This window comes from Elephantulus edwardii, unplaced genomic scaffold, assembly GCF_000299155.1.
Source record: "Elephantulus edwardii isolate Elephantulus edwardi_28Jun2011 unplaced genomic scaffold, EleEdw1.0 scaffold00276, whole genome shotgun sequence".
Taxonomy (NCBI): Eukaryota; Metazoa; Chordata; class Mammalia; order Macroscelidea; family Macroscelididae; genus Elephantulus; species Elephantulus edwardii.
The window spans coordinates 2,502,226-2,522,279 of record NW_006400026.1 but is presented as its reverse complement, the minus strand read 5'-3'; the positions used below and the strand labels follow the sequence as shown (position 1 = coordinate 2,522,279).

At 38.2% G+C, this 20,054-nt stretch overlaps 1 protein-coding gene across 1 annotated transcript in view; it reads left to right on the top strand.

The window, feature by feature from the left end:
• Nucleotides 1-5,099: 5,099 nt before the first annotated feature.
• HECW1 (HECT, C2 and WW domain containing E3 ubiquitin protein ligase 1) overlaps nt 5,100-20,054 on the top strand; it is a 384,473-nt gene continuing 369,518 nt past the window's right edge. The window contains exons 1-2 of the mRNA XM_006900196.1: nt 5,100-5,421; nt 17,176-17,283. Coding sequence (XP_006900258.1) covers nt 5,133-5,421; nt 17,176-17,283 — 397 coding nt within the window. The 5' untranslated portion in view covers nt 5,100-5,132. The remainder of the gene's footprint in view (nt 5,422-17,175; nt 17,284-20,054) is intronic.

The window sequence follows — 20,054 nt, the reverse complement described above, 5'->3', positions numbered from 1 at the left end:
TTCCTGTGCATCCCATCACATGAAATAAATGAGTATAGCCTGCATTTACATTTCTTATAAGAGGTATTTGCTATGAATAAATTATTTATTGTACAGAATTTTATCATTCTATCCCCTGCCTCATTTCTGTCACCAAGTCCATATTTTCCGACTACTGACCCTTCTTCCTGGTTCCCAACTTTTGCATTCCAGTCACCCATTATCATTAATGCATGTTGGTTGCATGTTAGATATATTTCTAACTGCAAAAGTTGATAGAAACCATCTATTTTCTCCTCTTTGGATCTGGGTTGCACTAGAGATGGTGAAACCTGACTGCTTCTTGGAGGCAAGGACTCTGTAGCTCCATTTGGCATACTTTGGGCATGTTGCAAGGAGGAATCAGTCCTTGGAGAAGGACATCAGAGGGTGGAGGGACAGTGCTAGAGAGGAAAACCCTTGATGAGATGGATTGAATCACAGACTGGGGTAATGGGTCTAAGTGTGTCAGAGACAATGAGCCTGGCTCAGGACAGAGCAGGGTTCAGAGCTGTTGCACATAGGGTTGCTATGAGGCTGAGACAACTTGAGAGTACATAGCAACAACAACAATATATAATTATAAGTAGCTTTCAAGTCTTATAATAGTGTGGTGTCAAGAGTTTAGTCTTCAAAATTACTTTTCTAACTTTTGATTTGTACTTTGCCACATGGATAGGCAGGATCATACATATAGGGTCTGTTTGTCCACAAGGGAATTCACTAGTCTCACAGCTAAATTGAGTGGATTAAGTGGCAGAAGTTGGGAATCTCAACATCAACAAGGAAGAAGAAGCAGCACAAGCCCTGTGGGGACAGAGATGCCTGTATCAGCCAGACCAGGATCTATATAAGAGCAGCCTCATTCAAAAGCAAGACATGGTCATTATACAGACCTGTCTTGGGACTGCTGCCTTATGGATCCAGAGCCAGAGGTCTTCACCCAAGCTTGCTGGAGAACTGAGAGAAGACATCATAACTCACAAGACTAAGGGAACTTTATAACACTGACCTAATCCATGAGGTTAAAAGTCAAAGGGACTATGACCAAGCTTGAGAAAAGATGTTTTGACTGAGAGATTGTATTCTGCCAACAACCTACATTATAGCCTGTTAAGTTTCCTAATAAACCTTGTAACAGTGAATACGGTTTTTTAAAATCTGTGTAGTCATTGCAGTAGATTTTGGACCCAATAAAGCAGCAGGATTGGTGTTGAACAGAGCAAGGAAACTCTGAATGGTTCAAAATTGGGACGGACATACACCAGGGATGTGTCCTGTCTCCATACCTTTACAACCTGTATGCAGAACAGATTATCCAGGAGGCTGGGCTCTATGAGGAGAAATGTGGGATCAGGATTGGTGGATGATCTATCAACAATATGTGTTATGCAGATGACACAACCCTGCTTGCTGAAGCTGAGGAGGACCTGAAGCTCTTGCTGCAGAGGGTAAAGGACTGTAGCCTTCAATATGGATTGATGCTCAATGTCAGGAAGACAAAGATTCTCACCACTGGACCAATTGGCAGCATCAGGATGGATGGTGAAGAGATTGAGATTGTTCACAGCTTTAGTTTGCTTGGCTCCACAGTCAACAGTCTTGGCACCAGTAGCCAAGAAATTAAAAGATGTATTGCCATGGGAAAGTCTGCTGTTAGGGACCTCTCCAAAGTACTGAAGAGTAATATTGTCTCTCTGGAGACTAAGGCACTTTTGATATAGGCCATAGTCTTTGCAATCACGTGTTATGCATCAGAGAGTTGGACAATGACTAGGGAGAACAGAAGGAGAATTGATGCCTTTGAGCTCTGGTGCTGGAAAAGAGTGTTGAGGGTACCAGGAACTGCTAGGAAAACAAACAAATTCATCCTGAAGAGGGTTAAAGCAGGCAGTTCCTTGGAGGCAAGGATTCTGAGGCTCCGTCTAACATACTTTGGACATGTTATAAGGAAGGACTGGTCCTTGGAGAAGGACATCATGCTTGGGAGGGTGGAGAGACAGCACAGGAGGGGAAGGCCCTTTATGAGGTGGATTGATTCCGTGACTGGGGTAATCAGGATGGGTGTGTCGGAGACAGTGTGATTGGCACGGGACGGAGCAGCGTTTAGGGCTGTTTGTACATAGCGTCACTATGAGTCGCAAGCTACTCAACAGCACATAACAACAACAACAACACAACGACATGTGCAAGAACATGAGACTATGTCTGACTTTAAAGGAATTCGTTTTGTACTGTGAATTTTGTTGATGGGAACATTTCTCCTTTGTGGAGTTAGTAGAAGTCAGACTCTGCCATTCTCACATGATCCTCACCTGGCCTCTGTCTTTCCTGCAGCTACTTGTGTTTTGGTTACCATCTAATTATCATAACTAAAGATATTTTCTTCCAAAGCAGATCATATCCACAAGTATATGGACTAGGATTCCAAGATATATTTTGTGCATAAGTAGGAGTGTTTCAATCTATTGTGGCTCCCTCAAAAATAGTTCAAACTCAAAATAACTATAACTCATTGTCACTGAGTTGTAACTAACTTGTAGGTAACTCTCCAGGATGTTTTCAGAGGCTGTTGGTCTCACAGAAGATTGTCCTTCTTATTTCCATAGAGCTGCTGGTAGATTTGAACCACCAACAAGGTATGGCTTTGGGGTTAGCAATCCAACTCCCTGTGTACTACACCACCATTGATTCCCTGAATAATGGTTATTGTTGTTGTTTTTAGGTGTCATTGAGTCTAGTACAACCCATACCCTATGAACAACAAATCTGACCTCTGTTCTACTCTGTGCCATTCTCACACTTTCTGAGACACTAGAGCCCATTGCAGCAGTCACTATTGTCAATCCATCTGGTTGAGGGACTTCCTTTCCTTTGCCAATCGTCTCCAAGGAATAGCCCTTCCTAGCAATATACCTGAAGTATGTGAGGTGAAGTGTGGAAACTATCGAACAATATCATTACTATCACATGCAAGCAAAATACTGCTGAAGATCATTTAAAACAGCTTGAATAGTATTGATAGGGAATTTCCAGAATTTCAAACAGGATTTAGAAGCTGCTATGGTACTAGGAATATTGTTGATGTCAGGTTGATCCTGGCTGAAAGTAAAGAATACCAAAAGAAAGATGGTTAATTTCCTCCAAACTCCTAGTCATCTTACCCAGAATTACTGTAGTACTTGTGAGCGGAGCAGACTGTCCGTGGACTCAATCACTTGGCCTATCTTTCTGAGAGGAAGTCTGGTTTTCAGGCAACATATAATCTATTTTCATGCCATTGTAGTGACAAGAATATTTAAAAAAATATGTCCTATATAAAAATAGGACATATGGAATAATTAGTATTATGAGATGCTTTCTAATGTGTACCTTTTCTGCACATACTAATGCCACATTTATCAACAGCAGAGCTTTTAATAAGAATCATAAATAATGAATGAAAATGCCTGCCACAAGATTAAGGATTGAGACTCAGAATGCAACACCACACTTAGCTGGTTAATAGACTTTTTAAGACACTCTGGTGGTAAAATTTGTAGCATTTTTTTTTATTTAACATCAGCTCCAAGGGAGGAAGATGAGTAGTTCCCTCCAGTTACAGTTTACAGCTTTGGGAATCCAAAGGAGGGTCATTTTAAGCGAGAATCAGCTCCATGGCAATGGATTTGGTTCTAGTGGTTTTAATAGGTTTTGGTCAAACATTCTTCTAAGTGGCATAGCACATCCCTGTGCATTTGCTGTATTATAGAGGTAACCCATGGTTGCTGTGATGCTGAACACTGTGACACTGATGTGTCAAATGTGACAATGGTTACCCATGATGGACAATGTTTGGTGGAGCTCTCCAATTAAAACAAGCCTGGAAGCAGGAGTGGCATCCACTTCCAAAATAGCTTGCCTCAGGAAAACCTATGAACTTGGAGAAATAACAAAATTTATATAGGTGTTCAGGTCTTTCATTCATAAGGTCGCTATGAGTCATCTATGACTTGATGGCACTTAACAACAATAATAACAATATACTGGTAAGTTTATATAATTAAAATATTTAATTCTGGGATCTGGTACCAATGGTAAACAAAAAGTCAACAACCTGCATGTTGTTGTTATTATTTCTGGAACATATACTGCATAATGAAATACTTTTCTGGTTTTAATTTTCTCTTCTTTAAAATGAAAATATTATTAGTTGCTAGAAAATATTAACATTTAAAACTAAGACACCTATATTTATGCATTCAAATTCAGATTTTAGTATTGTTAGATGAAAGCAGAATTGCTTTGCTCTTTTCAGAATGATACCTTTTACACATCTCTGTGATTCCCTTCCTTCTCTAGTTTTAAAGTAATCTTTATCTCAAAAATCATGTTATTGCTCTGCATCAGCTCAGCTCATTCTCTCTGCTTTAAGTAGTAGACTTGCTCTTTTTTACACATCAAGTGTGATGTTTTCTACAATAACATTGGCTCCAATGAAAAGATAGCCATTTCAATTGAATTTTATTAAAATGCAGTATTCAAGAAAGATTATTTGAAGATCTGAAATGTCTAATTGAATCTGGACACAATCTATATGTGTTCTGTAAGTGAAAGTTCTAAATGGAGAAGAATGACTAGCTCACTCAACAGGATTCTCTCTCATTCCAAGCTGTGTGTACACATATACACATGTAGGGACTTGAATGCTTCAGAGACACCTAGAGTGTTCAGTAATAATCATCATCATTTACCCTAGAGGAAGATACAATTAAATTTATTTGGGGCAATTAAAGAAATAATGTTTTGGAGGTACTATTTTGAGGCCATTCTATACATATTCCAGCCCTTTTAATACCAGTTAATTTAACTGGACATTGGAGAGACAGAGACCACACCAGTGTATGGAAATATATGAACCCTTAATGGATCTGTACTTTTTTTCTTCCAGTATGAACCTGGATTCCATCATGAAGTGGAAATTCATTATCTTGTTTCAGATTTGTGTAGGATAGAAGGTTACTAGTGGCTCATTTCTTCCAGAAAACCTTTCATTATTGACATCTCTTAACCTGATGTTTGTCTGTTTGCCCCCACAGAATCTCTACCAGAACAGGTTTTTGGGCCTGGCTGCCATGGCATCTCCATCTAGGAACTCACAAAGCCGGCGTCGCTGCAAGGAACCACTCCGCTACAGCTACAACCCTGACCAGTTCCACAATGTGGATATCAGGAATAGTCCACATGACCCTGTCACTCTTCCTCGCTCCACCAGTGACACTGACCTGGTCACCTCAGATAGCCGCTCCACTCTCATGGTCAGCACCTCCTACTATTCCATAGGACATTCACAAGATCTGGTGATCCACTGGGACATAAAGGAGGAAGTAGATGCTGGAGACTGGATTGGCATGTATCTCATTGGTAAGTATAGTGCCTTCTTATCAGCTCCATTTCATTGGATTATTAGCTTACCCAAAGTGGCAAAATGTTCTGAAGAAGCATGGTCTGGTGACTGTGATTGGGAGGTCAATATGCATATTATTCTTATTTCATGTTTTCATACTGTATTAGTGTTCTCCAGAGAAACAGAGCTCATAATTTATATACTGTTGATGTTGTGTACCATCAAGTTGAAACTGACCTATTGCTGACCTTGTGGCCAGTTTTAAGAGACAGTTAATAGCACAGCATCTTTCTACCACAGAGCTGTGGGTGGATTCAAACTGCATGCCTTCAGAAATTTAAGTGGCTTAATGGTAAGAACCTGTGCTGCAATTCCAAAGGCTTGCAGTTTGAATCCACCAGCTGCTCCATGAGGGGAAGACAGGCAATCTCCTGTGTGATTCATTGACTCAGAAAACCTTCCTGCTTACTAAATCCTGTGTGATATTCTGACTCTAAAAACTCACTGGAGAGTCAGTTATGAGTTGGTTCCAATGTCTAAAAGACACAACAACAATTATCACTTTATATATTAAAACTAAAACATCTGAAGGCAGTGTCATTGCAACTGAGTCAGTGCTGACTCATTGTTGACCCTCCAGCTAGTTACCTGAGGCTTTAAATTGCATAGAAGAAGAATGCCTTTCTCCCCCCTTCTTTTTTAAAAATAAACTTATTATTAATTTCAAGGAAAATTTACAGAGACTTTGGATTTCCATTCTTCATTGTTGCACTTTTCTCCCCTCCCAATGCTCCCCCCAACAGTACACTACCCTCTTGGAAAAGTAAAAGAAAAATTCTTTCATTGTTATACAATGCCTCCCCCCAGGTCCACTCCACTTTGCAGCCTTCGCTCTGGATTCCTGTCATGACAAAAATATCTAATCATATATCCCTTTTAAACGACTTTCTCCCTCATCTGTTTCAATGCAGTATGCATTATTGAACCCATCTTTCTCAGTTTCCCTCCAACCCCGATGTCAGTACTGTTTTACAACAGTGGCACCATGCAGTATTTGTCCTTTTGTAACTGAGATACTTCACTCAGCCTAAAATCCTCCAGGGTCACCCATTTTGAATAATGTTGCATGAGTTCTTTGTTTTTCAATGCAGCATAGTATTCCATTGTGTGCATATACCACAGCTTTTCTATCCATTCATTTGTTGATGGGCACTTAGGTTGTTTCCAACTGCTTGCTATTATGAACAAAGCTGCAATAAACATGGTGTGCCTATATCTGCTTGGATGTCAGTTAAGGTCTCTTTGGGGTATATTCCTAGTAGTGGAATTGCTGGGTCAAATGTTATCTCTATTTTCAACTTTTTGAGAAAGTGCCATACTGCTTTCTACAGTGGTTGCACCATTTTATACTCCCACCAACAGTGAATAAGGGTTCCAGTTTCTCCACAACCTCACCAGCATTTGTTGCTTGTTGTTCTGTTAAATTTTGCTATTCTGACTGGGGTGAGATGATATCTCATAGTTGTTTCATTTGCATCTCTCTTAGAGCTGGGGATTTTGAACATTTCTTCTTGTGCTTGTTAGCCATCTGAATGTCTTCTTTGGTGAAGTGTCTATTAATATCCTGTGCCCATTTTTCTATTGGATTATTTATCTTGTTGTGGTGCTCAAGTATTTTATAAATTCTGAATATAAGTCCCTTATCTGATATGTCACTATCAAATACTTCTTCACGGTTGGTGGCTTCCCTTTTACCCTATTGGAGAAGTTTTTGGATGTGCATAGAAATTTGATTCTTAGAAAATCCCATTCATCTTTTTTATCTTCTCCTGGTTGTAGGTTTTTTAGGATACTTGGAAGACTATTTATATTGTGGATTAATGTTGTTCCTAGCTTTTCTTTAATGAAGTTTTATAGTCCTTGGTTTTAGTCCTAAGTCCATGATCCACCTAGAGTTGGTTTTTGTATATGGAGTGAGGTGTGGATCTTGCTTGAGTCTTCTGCAGATACTTTTCCAATTTTGGCAACATCATTTGTTAAAAAGGCTATCATTTCCCCACTTAACTGACTTCATCTCCTTGTCAAAAATCAGTTGACCATAGATAGGTGGGCTGATATCCGGGTTCTCAATTCTACTCCATTGGTTCATGTGTCTGTCATTGTACCAGTACCATGCTCTCTTTACCACCACAGCAATATAGTAGGATTTGAAATCAGGGAGTGAGATACCTCCTACCTTTTTTCTATTTTTAAGGAGTGATTTGCTTATTTGGGGCTGCTTTCCATTCCAAATGAAGCTGGAGGTTGCCTTTTCCATCTCATTGAAGAATGGAATTGGTATTTGTATTTGGATTGCATTAAACGTGTAAATTGCCTTTGGTAGTATTGCCATTTTTTCACAATATTGATTCTTCCTATCCATGAGCAAGGGATATTCTTCCACTTCTCAAGGTCTCTTTTTGTTTCTTGTAGTAATGTTTTGTAATTTTCTTTTAATAGATCCTTTGTGCTTCTGGTTAAATTTATTCTCATGTATTTAATCTTGTGATTAGCTATTGTGAAGGGTATTGTTTTTCTTAATTCTGGCTCTCTATTCTCTTTGTCACTGTACAGAAATCCAACTGATTTTTGTTTGTTGATATTGTATCCTGCCGCTTTGCTAAATTAGTCCACTGTGTCCAATAGTTTTCTTGCTGAGTCTTTAGGCTTTTCTAAGTATACTACCATATCATCTGCATAGAGAGATAATTTTATCTCCTCTTTGCCAGTTTGGATACATTTTATTCTTTTCTTTTGTCGTATTGCTATCACTAAGACTTCCAAAGCAATATTAAATAAGAGAGATGATAGTGGGCATCTTTGCTTAGTTCCTGTTTTTAAAGGGAATGCCTTTAACTTCTCTCCATTGAAAACAATATTGGCTCTCGGGTTTGCATACTTTTTACTATGTTGAAGGAATTCCCCTCTAATCCTATTTTGTTGAGTGTTTTAATCAGGAAAGGGTGTTGGATTTTGTCAAAGGTCTTTTCTGCATCAATTGATAGAATCATGTAGTTCTTGTTCTTTTTTAACTTGATGAATTACATTAATCGTTTTCCTTATGTTGAACCATCCTTGCATACCTGTTATGAATTCCACTTGGTCATGGTGAATTATTTCTTTGGTGTGCCTTCCATAGCTTTTCCAATCTGAAGGAAACACTAGATGTTTCAAAATCAAGAAAGCATTGAGTCAAGGATATGTCCTTTCTCCATACCTTTTCAATCCATATATGGAACAGCTCATTCAGGAAGTTGGACTTTATGCAGATGAATATGGCATCAGGATTGGAGGAAGATTTATCAACAACCTGCATTATGCAGATGGCACAGCCTTGCTTGCCAAAACAGAGGAGGACTTGAAACATTTGCTGCAGAAGATCAAAGATTTAAATCTTCTATATGGATTGCAATTCAACTTCAACAAAATATTCTAACTACAAAGACAATTGGTAGCATCATGATAGATGGAGAAGAGATAGAGGTTGTTAATAATTTCATCATGCTTGGATCCATAATCAACACCATTGGCACTAGCATTAAGAAGATCAAAAGAAGAGTTATTTGGGAAAGTCTGCTTTGTGGGTCCTCTCCAGAATGCTAAATTGCAACAATGTCAGTCTAGAGACTAAGGTACACCTGGTCCATGCCATGTTCTTCAGAATTACTTGCTATCCATTGGAAAATAGGACAATGACTAAGGATGACAAAGAAGAATCAAGGCCTTTGCATTGTGGTTCTGTAGAAGATTACTAAACAAACCATGAATTACCAAGAGAACAAATAGGTCTGTTGTGGAGAGAGTGAAACCAGGTTGCTCTTAGAGGCAAGGATTTTGAAGCTCCATCTCACATACTTTGGACCAAGAGGAACCTGTCCTTAGAGAGGGACATCATGCTGGGAAGGGTGGAGGAGTGAACAACTCTGAATGAGATGAATTGACACAGTGACTATGGCAATGGGAGCAAGTGTGTCAGAGACAGTGAGATTGGCTCGTGATAGGGCAAAGTTCTAATCTATTGTTCTTAGAGTAGCTATGAGTCATAATCAACTCGATAACATGTAACAGCAAAAATTGTTCAATTAATGATTGCTAAAACAAAGGTTGGAAGTTTAAGAACACCTTAGAAGAAATGCCTGGCTATCTCCTTCCCAAAAACCAGCCAATTAAAACTATGGAGCAAAGTTCTATTCTAACATGCATAGAGTCACCATGAATTAGAATTGACTTAGCAGCACTGGTTTTTGTCTTTTAGCTCCATATGGAGTTACAGTTTTGTCATGGCTTTAAGGAAGCAACATCACATAATTGGGTTCAGGCATAATTACACTTTTATTCAACAGGATGCTAAATTAATTAGAAAATATCTATATAATTATTTTCACTCCTTTTCATATTCTTGAATTAAAATAGCATTCATTTAAATCCTTTTAAAGAAAAAAAAATAAATCCTTTTAAAGATTATATAAATATTTTTAAACAGTCATTGCACTGATTTCCAAGGCTGTAAATCTTTGCTAGAGAAGTTAGCCCAGCTTTCTCTCACAGAGCAGTTGTTAGACACAAACTCCTAATCAAACACATAATATTCAATGCCACCAGGGCTCTTGAGAATGTTTTGCAGAGTGAAATTGCAATTACAAAAGGACAAACATTTTATGAGTCCACTAAAAATAAAAGCTAAATAAAGGTTAGAAACACGGAAGCATTTTTCTTGACAACTAGAAGTGAGAGTTGTTGTTGTAATTTGCCGTTGAGAGGAGAGAGAGGAGGAAAATAAAAATTCATTAAATAGATGAAATACACATATTGAGGTAAGTAAAAGGGGATGATTAGTACAATATCAGTAAAGAGAAAGAAAACAGAAAGATACATAAGAAAATTACAGTTGCAATGTGGGTATTGTAATTAATGTCATTAAGCAAAATATGTACTACTTTTAAATGGAAAATAAATTTTTGCTCTGTTCACTTTCATCTAAGTCATCACAAAGAGTCCTTTCACTTCATTGGAAACAGGCTTTATTAAAACTGTTTAAGTATGAAATAGATATCTAATTAAAATCATGAATATACAGTTGAATAGATAAAGTAGGCTTAAGATTGAAAAACAACTTTATTAGTTGCTATTAGTAATATGCAGTATTAAACCATGCAATACCATGATGTTAACTCACAGATAAAGGAAAATTGAAAAATTCTCTAGAATAACATCTTGAAGTATACCATGTGTTAGTGTCTGGGATACATGTCCCTTTCCATACTATCTAGGTTGCTTCACCTGGGTGCTGTTAGAGATTATGGTTAATGCCAAATTTATTCTATGAAATCTTTTTAGTATTATTGTATATCCTCTAAAGAACATTGATAGCACAATGAGTTACATTTTGGGCTGCAAAGCAAAATATTGATCGTTTGAATCCATTAGGTACTCTGCAGGAGAAAAGGGGTATAGTCTGTTCTGGTAAAGATTTATAGCCTCATAAAATTGATGGAGGTCATCATGATCTTATGTGACCTATGTTTTTGCTGTGATTATATGCCATTGAACCAACCATGACTCATAGCAACACTAAGAATGCAAATCTGATCTTTGTCCAATTCTGCATCATGCTCATAATCTCTGATATGATCAAACTTGTTACAGTCATTGTGTCTATCCCATTCTTTGAGGATCTTTTCCTCTCTTTCTCTGATCCTCCGCATGGTGACCTTTTCCAGGGACGGGCCTCTCCTAATAACATGCCCAGAGTATGTGAGATAAAGTTTCACCTTCCTTGTCTTGGTTGCACTTCCTCCATGATACTCTTGTTTGTTCTTTTGGCAGCCCATGAGGTATTCATTACTCTTTACCAACACCACAACTCAAAGACATCAATACCTTTTCTGCATTCATTGTCAAGCTTTAAGATGCATAGGAAGCATCTCAAAATACCATGGCTTGGAGCAGATGCACCATACTTTTTAAACTGACATTCTTGCTCTTTAGCACTTTGGAGAAGTTTTTGATAGTAGATATTTCCCAGTTTAGCAATTTTATTATTATTATTATTATTTAAGACCTTTATTAACAGGTGCTTGCAGTTTTGTTGACTTTTTTGAAAAAATCAAGTTGTAAACTTTTATTACAAATCTCAACTTGACCAGATATGAAACAATTTAAAAACCTTTAAAGGTGTATTGAGAAAAAACAGGCTTTTTAAAAAACACGTTTGTCATTACCAAAAAGAGACATCTTTAGGTAAAAATAATAAAAACCCCATGCTGCATAGATAATGCAGATAGTTCTAGTTATCTGGTCAACGGGCAAAAAGCAAGCGCTTAACGTCTTCAGCTCCAATCTTTTGTTCATTTCTTATTGCTGGAATTTCATATTCATTTCTTCTTGTTGGATGACTGAACCGGATGATGGTAGAGATGGTAAGCCGGCATTTACTCAGCCCCGCCCTGCTCAGCCTCCGGAGCGGACGAATTCTCAGCTGGTGGATCGGCTGCTTTTGTCTCTTTGCCATCTCGTGGTTTAGGGTTTTCTGGGCGTCTGTGTCGGTAATTGAAGTTGCTACGGTACCGACGTTGAGGTGTCTGCTGACCTTGGGTCTCATCTTGATTTTCCTTATCTTCTTCATTGCCCTCCTCTCTAGGCTGTCTTTGGCGAGCAGGGCCCCTGCGAAATCGTGGTCTAAAACCCCGATACATATTCTGCCTCACTGGTCTACCTTGTTCTCCTGCACCCTGGTTGTCAGCACCCTGCATCACTTCTTCCTGCACAGGAGGGTTGGAATACTGTGGTCGACGCCCATAGGGTCTCCCGCATGTAATAAGGTGGGAACAGTCTCCTGAGGTAGGGCCGGCGTTGTTGGGCCTGGCCTTCGGAAGCACTCTCCGATCCGTCGTTCTTCTCCCCACTCTCACTATTGTGGTAATTCTGCTGGTAATTACGTGGAGGACCCCTACGACGTGGATAACGTCTATAATGGTTACAGTCTGCTGCATATTTACTGCCTTGCACTGGAACGCCACCAGGACCTGTAACATTTGCTCCCTCCGCACCCTTTTCTCTTTCAACAACATCAAACTTCACAGTCTCTCCATCTCCTACACTGCGAAGGTACGTCCTGGGGTTATTCTTCTTTATGGCAGTCTGGTGTACAAATACATCTTCCTTAGTGTCATTCCTGTTGATGAAACCATATCCGTTCCTTACATTGAAACATTTTACTATTCCCAAAACCTTCGTTGCGATGACCTTCTTGTCCAGTTTAGCATGTTTTTGTGTGACCTATAGATGCTCAATTCTTGTAAATATTTTGTGTGTGATCATATAATTGTGTGTTCTATATTATGAACAAGATTAGTTATTTCTTTATCTTGTATCATTCTCTGTGTCTACTTATTGCTCTTGTAATTGTTGTTGTTAATTGCCATCAAGTCGAGCACGACTCAGCAACTTTATGAACAAAAGGCCTGAAATCAACATTTATCAAAGTTCAAAGAATTTCTGGAGGCATGTTTAGGTGTATATATATTTACACATGTATGAGTGTACAACTATGTATACACATATGTATATGTATATATAATAGTTTCATCTTATTGTGATAGTCATACATATTCTTTTTTCCCATATTAGTTGATTTCACATATATATTCTGATTCTCTTGTATCTTTATTCTTTATAAATACCTTTCCAAATAATCATGCCAATTGCCTTTTCTACCTCTCTGAAAGAAATATTTTGGTATCTGTACCAGGATTGCATTGAATATGTAGATCTATTTGATGCACACAGGGGCTTGATTTTTACGTCTCATTTGTCAATTTTATCTTCCCCTGACTGTACATTTCTGGATATATTTGCAAGCTTATTTATCCCATATTGTTGTTACTGTTGTTACATGCCATCGAGTTGCCTACAACCCTAGTGACTCTATGTACTTTAGCTCTGAATTTTGCCCTATCCTGAGCCAATATCTCTGACAGACTTAATCTCATTTCTTCAGTCATTTAATCAATCCATCTCATCCTGGGTCTTCATTTCTTGCACAGCTCTTCCGCTCTTCCAAGCATCTTCCAAGTCCCTCTCCAAGGACTGGTCCCTCCTGGCCACATGCCAAATGTATGTGAGACAGAGCCTCAAAATCCTTGCCTCCAGGGAGCAACCTGGTTTCACCTTATCTACGTCAGACCTGATTGTTTTTCTGGCAGTCTACAGTATATTTAACACTCTTCTCCAGCACCACAACTCAAAGGCATTGATATTTTTTTCTATCATCCTTAGCTATTGTCCAGTTCTCGGATGCATGGCAAGTAGTTGTGAAAGCCATGGCCTAAATCAGGTGCACCTTAGTCTCTAGACTGACATTGTTGCTCTTCAATACTCTAGAGAGGTCCCCGACTTCAGACTTTCCCAATACAATTCATCTTTTTATTTCTTGACTGCTGATTTCACAAGTGTTGATTATGGTACCAAGCAAGCTGAAGCTGCTGTTTGGACCGTTAGTGAGAATCTTTGTTTTCTTGATGTTGATCTTCAGTTGAAGACTATAGTTTCTTTTTTCTCCCTATTTTTCAGCTAATTTATGTAGAATTTGTGATAATTCATCTCTAAATGTTTTGTAGAATTCATCTGGGAAGGCATTTGGCTCAAGGCTTTTTGACGGGGGCAGGAGGGTTAGTACCCTGTTTAATATCTTTTTTTGTGTGAAGGATCTGTTTGTCTTCTATATCTGTACATGTTAACCTGGGTAGAATTTGGATTTCTAGCAATTTATGAATTTCCTCTAGATTTAAAAATTTTATTTTATTTTTTAAATTTTTTTTAGATTTAAAAATTTAGGATAGCTTTTCATGTTATTGTTGTTGTTGTTATGTGCTATCGAGTCACTTGCGACTCATAGCGACCCTATGTACAAGAGCCCTAAATGCCACTCTATCCTCTGCCAACCTAGCTATCTCAAATGCACAAATTCCCACCACTCCAGTCACAGAATCAATCCATCTCATCGAAGGTCTTCCTCTCCTGTGCCACCCCTCCACTCTGCCAAACATGATGTCCCTCTCCGAGGACCAGTCCCTCCTTGCAACATGCCCAAAGTATGTCACACGAAGCTTCAGAATCCTTGACTTCAAGGAGCATTCCGGCTTCACTATCTCCAGGAAAAACCTGTTCGTTCTCCTAGCAGTCCATGGTATATTCAACACTCTTCTCCAGCACCACAGCTCAAAGGCATCAATTCTCTTTCTATCATACCTATTCACTGTCCAAATCTCTGATACATAGCAAGTAATTGTGAAGACTATCGCCCGGATCAGGAGCACCTTAGTCTCTAGCCTGATATCGTTGGTCTTCAGTACTCTTGAGAGGTCCCTCACAACTGACTTTCCCAATGCAGTTCGTCCTTGATTTCCTGGCTGCTGTTACCAAGAGTGTTGATTGTGGAACCAAGTAAACTAAAACTGTTAACTATCTCAATCTCTTCACCATCCATACTGATGCTGCCAATTGGCCCAGTAGTGAGAATCTTTGTTTTCTTGATGTTGAGCTTCAATCCATATGAGAGGCTGCAGTCCTTGACCTTCTGCAGCAAGTGCTTCAGGTCCTCCTCAGTTTCAGCAATAAGGGTTGTGTCATCTGCATAACACAGGTTGTTTATGACTCTTCCACAAATTCTGATGCCACATTCCTCCTCGTACAGCCCTGTGTCTAGGAAGATCTGTTCTGCATACATATTGAAAAGGTATGGAGACAGAATACATCCCTGACGGAACCCCTTCTTGATTTTGAACCATGTAGTGTCTCTATAATGAAATGTGCAGTGAGCTGGAGTCAGAAAATAAAAAAAGGCTGAACTCATTCAGCGTTTCTTTTGCTGAAGGATTGGAAAAACAAATTCAAGCCACGGATGGCAATACTTAAAGATACTTTGGGTAGAATGTTAAATGAACCAGAAAGTATTAAGAGAAGATGGAAGGAGTACACAGAGTCACTGTATCAGAAGGAATTGGCTGACACAGAAGAATTTAATGAAATCACATATGAGCAAGAGCCTATGGTGATGAATGAGGAAGTTCAAATTGCTCTGAAGGAATTGGCAAAAACAAGGCTCCAGGAGTTGACAGCACACCAATTGACATATTTCAATAAACAGACACTGCCTTGGATTTGCTAACTAAGTTGTGCCAAGAAATCTGGAGGATGGCCAGCTGGCCGACTGATTGGAAAAGATCAATATTTGTTCCCATTCCAAAGAAAGGTGACCCAACAGAGTGTGGAAACTATCGAACAATATCATTAATATCACATGCAAGCAAGATTCTGCTGAAAATTATCCAAAAAACGTTTGGAACAATATGTCAAGAGAGAACTGCCAGATATGCTGGCTGGATTTAGAAGAGGTCATGGTACTAGGGATATTATAACCAATGTTAGATGGATCTTGGCAGAAAGCAAAGAATACCAGAAGAATGTCTATCTGTGCTTCATTGGGCCTTCTTTTCTATCCTTTCATGTAGTTTGATGAGTAGTGGCTTCCCCCAGGGGAGGCAAAGTACCAAGAGTGCTACCTGGGATATATTTCTCAGGGAAAGGTCCAGGAAAGTTTCAAAATTCCAGCATTGCAACACTCATCTCAATAAGTGTTAATGGCCATGTACCTGTCCCCTCTCCCCTGGTTGGTTGGGAGGGAGTTATTCTCACTTGAACAGACAAAGGTTCACACAAGTTTCCACCAGTGCAGTTCTCCTGTCTTGGTAGTTGCTAATGGCCATATACCTGTCTTCTCCCCTGGGGCTAGTTGGGAGGGAGTTATTCCCACCTGAGCAGACAGAGGTCATGGAAGTCTTAAATTCCTAACAGTGCAGTTCCCAAATGTTGGTAGTTCTGGGTCTGGTTGGGAGGGAGTTATTACTGCCTGAGCAGACAAAGACTCAGGGAAGTGACAGATCCCTGACAGTGCTGTTCTTACATATAAGAGTAAGATCTTTTTAAATAAATGCACAAGTCTCTGAATATAGGAATTAGTCTCATATGCAGAATAATAATGATAGAGTGCCTAGACTAGCTTCTAAACCCCTAGACATGGCCTTTTGGCTCTTGCCTATTGAATCTTCACTCCATGACTCTTTTGTATGGTATCCATCTTTGCCATAGTTACTCCTTCTTTGTGTTTACTTGCCGTAGGAATCCTTGTGAATTGTGTTCTAATAGAAAATGTGGTTTTTTTTTATTTTATTTCTGTCTTATCTGAATTATGAATAGGAATAAGATGATAGAAGCTTTAGGTAGAAGACTTTAACATTGAAATTTAAGATATGTAAGAACTAACACAAATGGCTTGCACTTAGCTACTCATCTAAGGTTGGCAATTCAAATCTACTTAATAGTTCTGCTAAAAGAAAGGCCTGAAATCTTCCATAAAGATTAGAGCCAGGAAAACCCTATTGGTCAGTAAACATAAGGCTACTGTGAATTAGAACTGACTGAACTCAAGTTTGGTCTTGAGTTTGGAAAAGTTGAACTAGTTAGGTGGCCTTTCCCCCTGAGGTTTCACAGGATGGAGATGAGATTTCTGAATTGAAAGAGAGTTGATCCACGTGGTATGTGAAGAATGCTGATTCAAGATGCTTCATTCTTCTATTTAGCTAGTGATAGCATTTCTTTCTTTCTTTTTATAAATGAAACATGTTATCGACTGGGAAATTTCTCATGTCCATGTCCCCCCTCTCTAAATATAGATGAAGTTCTATCTGAAAATTTTCTGGATTATAAGAACCGTGGAGTCAATGGGGCTCATCGGGGTCAGATCATTTGGAAGATTGATGCCAGTTCGTACTTTGTGGAACGTGAGTATTTTCACCCGTCCTGATGTTATTTGTTTTGTTGGATTGCCTCCACACCTTAGTAATGTATTACATAAAAGATAGAGGTTTAATGACACATGCTTAAAACCATTTCAATAGTGATTAGTGAGCTCTAAGTAGTTGTGGAACAGCTATTCAAGCCAGCCCAGAAGATCATTCTTTAAATACTGATAAAATATTTGGTTTATGCTCACAAACCCCTACACTGGACCTTTTTGATTCTGCCCATTGATTCTTTACTCTTTGGTTCTTCTGTGTGGTTTCCAATTTTGCCATACATACTTACCCTTCTTTGTGTAACCTGCCAGTTTTGGCTTTTCTTGATCCATTTTTTTATAGCCTCAGTATATTGGTTATAGTGTACATTTTTCCTTGCTCATTGACTCTAGCCAAAGCTCCTCAGATTAATGCCAATGTCATGTACTAACAACCCATTTTATTATTAATTATTCTTGTTATTATTATATTGCCATTTCTGGTTATGTAAATTTGTCATCATGTATTTTATCAAACTATTTTCTAAAATTTTATTTTGTCTTCAAAAGAAACTATTTTCACAGTCAAGGCAGCATTTTTCCCCATAAATTCTGAATTTGGTATATTTCTCAATTAATGAAGAAATAGTTATATGGGTCTCGTATTGTCTGCTGAAGAAATACAGCTGGTAATACCTTTACAATACCTTCCCTTTCTACTTCATTACCCTCCTTTATGGAGGGTTGGTAAAGGAAATGGAAAAGATCCAGTGTGAAAAATAATGTATATAAGCTTTGTAAGTAAACCAGTATAAACAAAATAATTTAAATAAAAACAAAAAAGAGAGAATGCTTTAAAGAACAGATCTCCTAGTTCACTTTCTTGTTCTTAGCATATATTCATGTGATATAACATTTTACAAAAGAAATAAAATAGATTTAAACTGCCTAATTCTTAGTGGAAAACCTTGGTAGTTAGGAATCTGAAGTGGACTGTTATTATTTCTTGGAATTGTAGTCTAAGATAAGCTATACCCCCTTGCTTGTTTTGCTCTTTTTATTGTTTAAGTCTTTTTATTGATATTAATTCAGTTAATAAGTATGTTTTAATACTTGCTGTATTCCAAGGACTATAGATTAAAAAAAGAGTCTTAGTACCACATTGGTTAAGTGCTAGACTGCTAACCAAAACCTCAGTGTTTCAAATGCAGTAGCTAACCCACGGGAAAGAGATAAATAGTCTTCTTCTATAAAGATTAAAAACAAATGAACAAAAGTTTATTATCATTAAGTTGGAACCAACTCAAAGCTGACCCTTTCATGGATTTTCAAAGGCTATAAATAACTCAGAATGAGATTGTCCATTTTTTTCCCAGCCTATGATGGATTGAACCACCACTGAGACACCACTATTGGGTTAGCAGTGCAACTTCTTACCTACTTGGCTACTAGAGCTGTAGAGATTGCAACCTTGAAAATGCTGGGCTGGTTCTACATTGTCCAATAGTATCACTGTGAGTTTAAATCAACTTGACAGTAGTAGGTGAATATAGACTTAGAAGATGAAAGGAAAGGTGTTTTCACTCAAACATTTATGACATTAGTCTCCCAGAAATAACACAAATTCTGCTTGTTCTTACTATCTATTACAGAAAGTAATAGATTGCAATAGTAAAAGATTGAAGATATCATTCTCCTCAAGAGAATTTCTTTTCCTTCATATTTGTCTCCCTGACACTGACTTTTTAAATATATTTACATTTGTTTTCTTGACTATTCAAAGACATTGAAATGTGTGACTCATAACAATCATAACTATGGATAACATTCAAAGAACAGGAATTCCAGAACACTTAATTGTGCTGGACTCTGTACATAGACTCAGAGAAAGTTAGAGCAAGGGGATGCTGTATGATTTCAAATCAGAAAAGTATGCATCAGATTACTATCCTTTATCCAAACCTGTTTGATCTCTATGTTGAGAAAATAATTCAAGAAATTGGACTGTGTAAAGAATGTGTCGTTAAGATTGAAGGAAGACCCAGTAACAGCCTATAATATGCAGTTGGTACAACCTATTTGCTGAAAGTGAAGAGGTCTCAAAGCAGTTACTGACCAAGATCAAAGACTACAGGCTTCAGTATAGATTACAGGTCAACATCAAGAAAATAAAAATCCTCACACCTGAATCAATATTGTGATACATAAAGAATAGATTGAAGTTTCAAAGATTTAGTTTTAGAAAGATCCAAAACCAACACCCTGGGAAGCAGCAATCAAGAAAGCATGCATCATACAGCAGTGAACTGTTTTGCTGCAAAATCTCTTTGAATTGTTAAAGAACAAAGTTGCAACTTTAAAATGTAAGTTGCACCTGTCCCAAGCTATGATATTTAAAATTACTACATACACATACAAGAGCTGGATAATATAACATAATGTAACGTAACGTAACATAACATAATATAATACAATAAAATATAACATAATATAATGTTGTTAAGTGCCATCGAGTCACAGGCAACTCATAGCGATCCTATGAACAAAAGTCCTGGACACCCCCTGTATAACTCTCGTCCCTTCTCCAGGTTCATACGGTTTCCGGAGGCAAGCTATTGTGGAAGTGGATGACACTCCTGTTTCCAAACTTGTTTTAATTGGGGAGCTTCACCAAACACTGTCCACCATGAGTAACCATTCTCACATTTGACTCATCAGTGTCACAGTGTTCGCTTCACAGCAACCACGAGTTACCTCTTTGGCTTGGGAGCATATAAT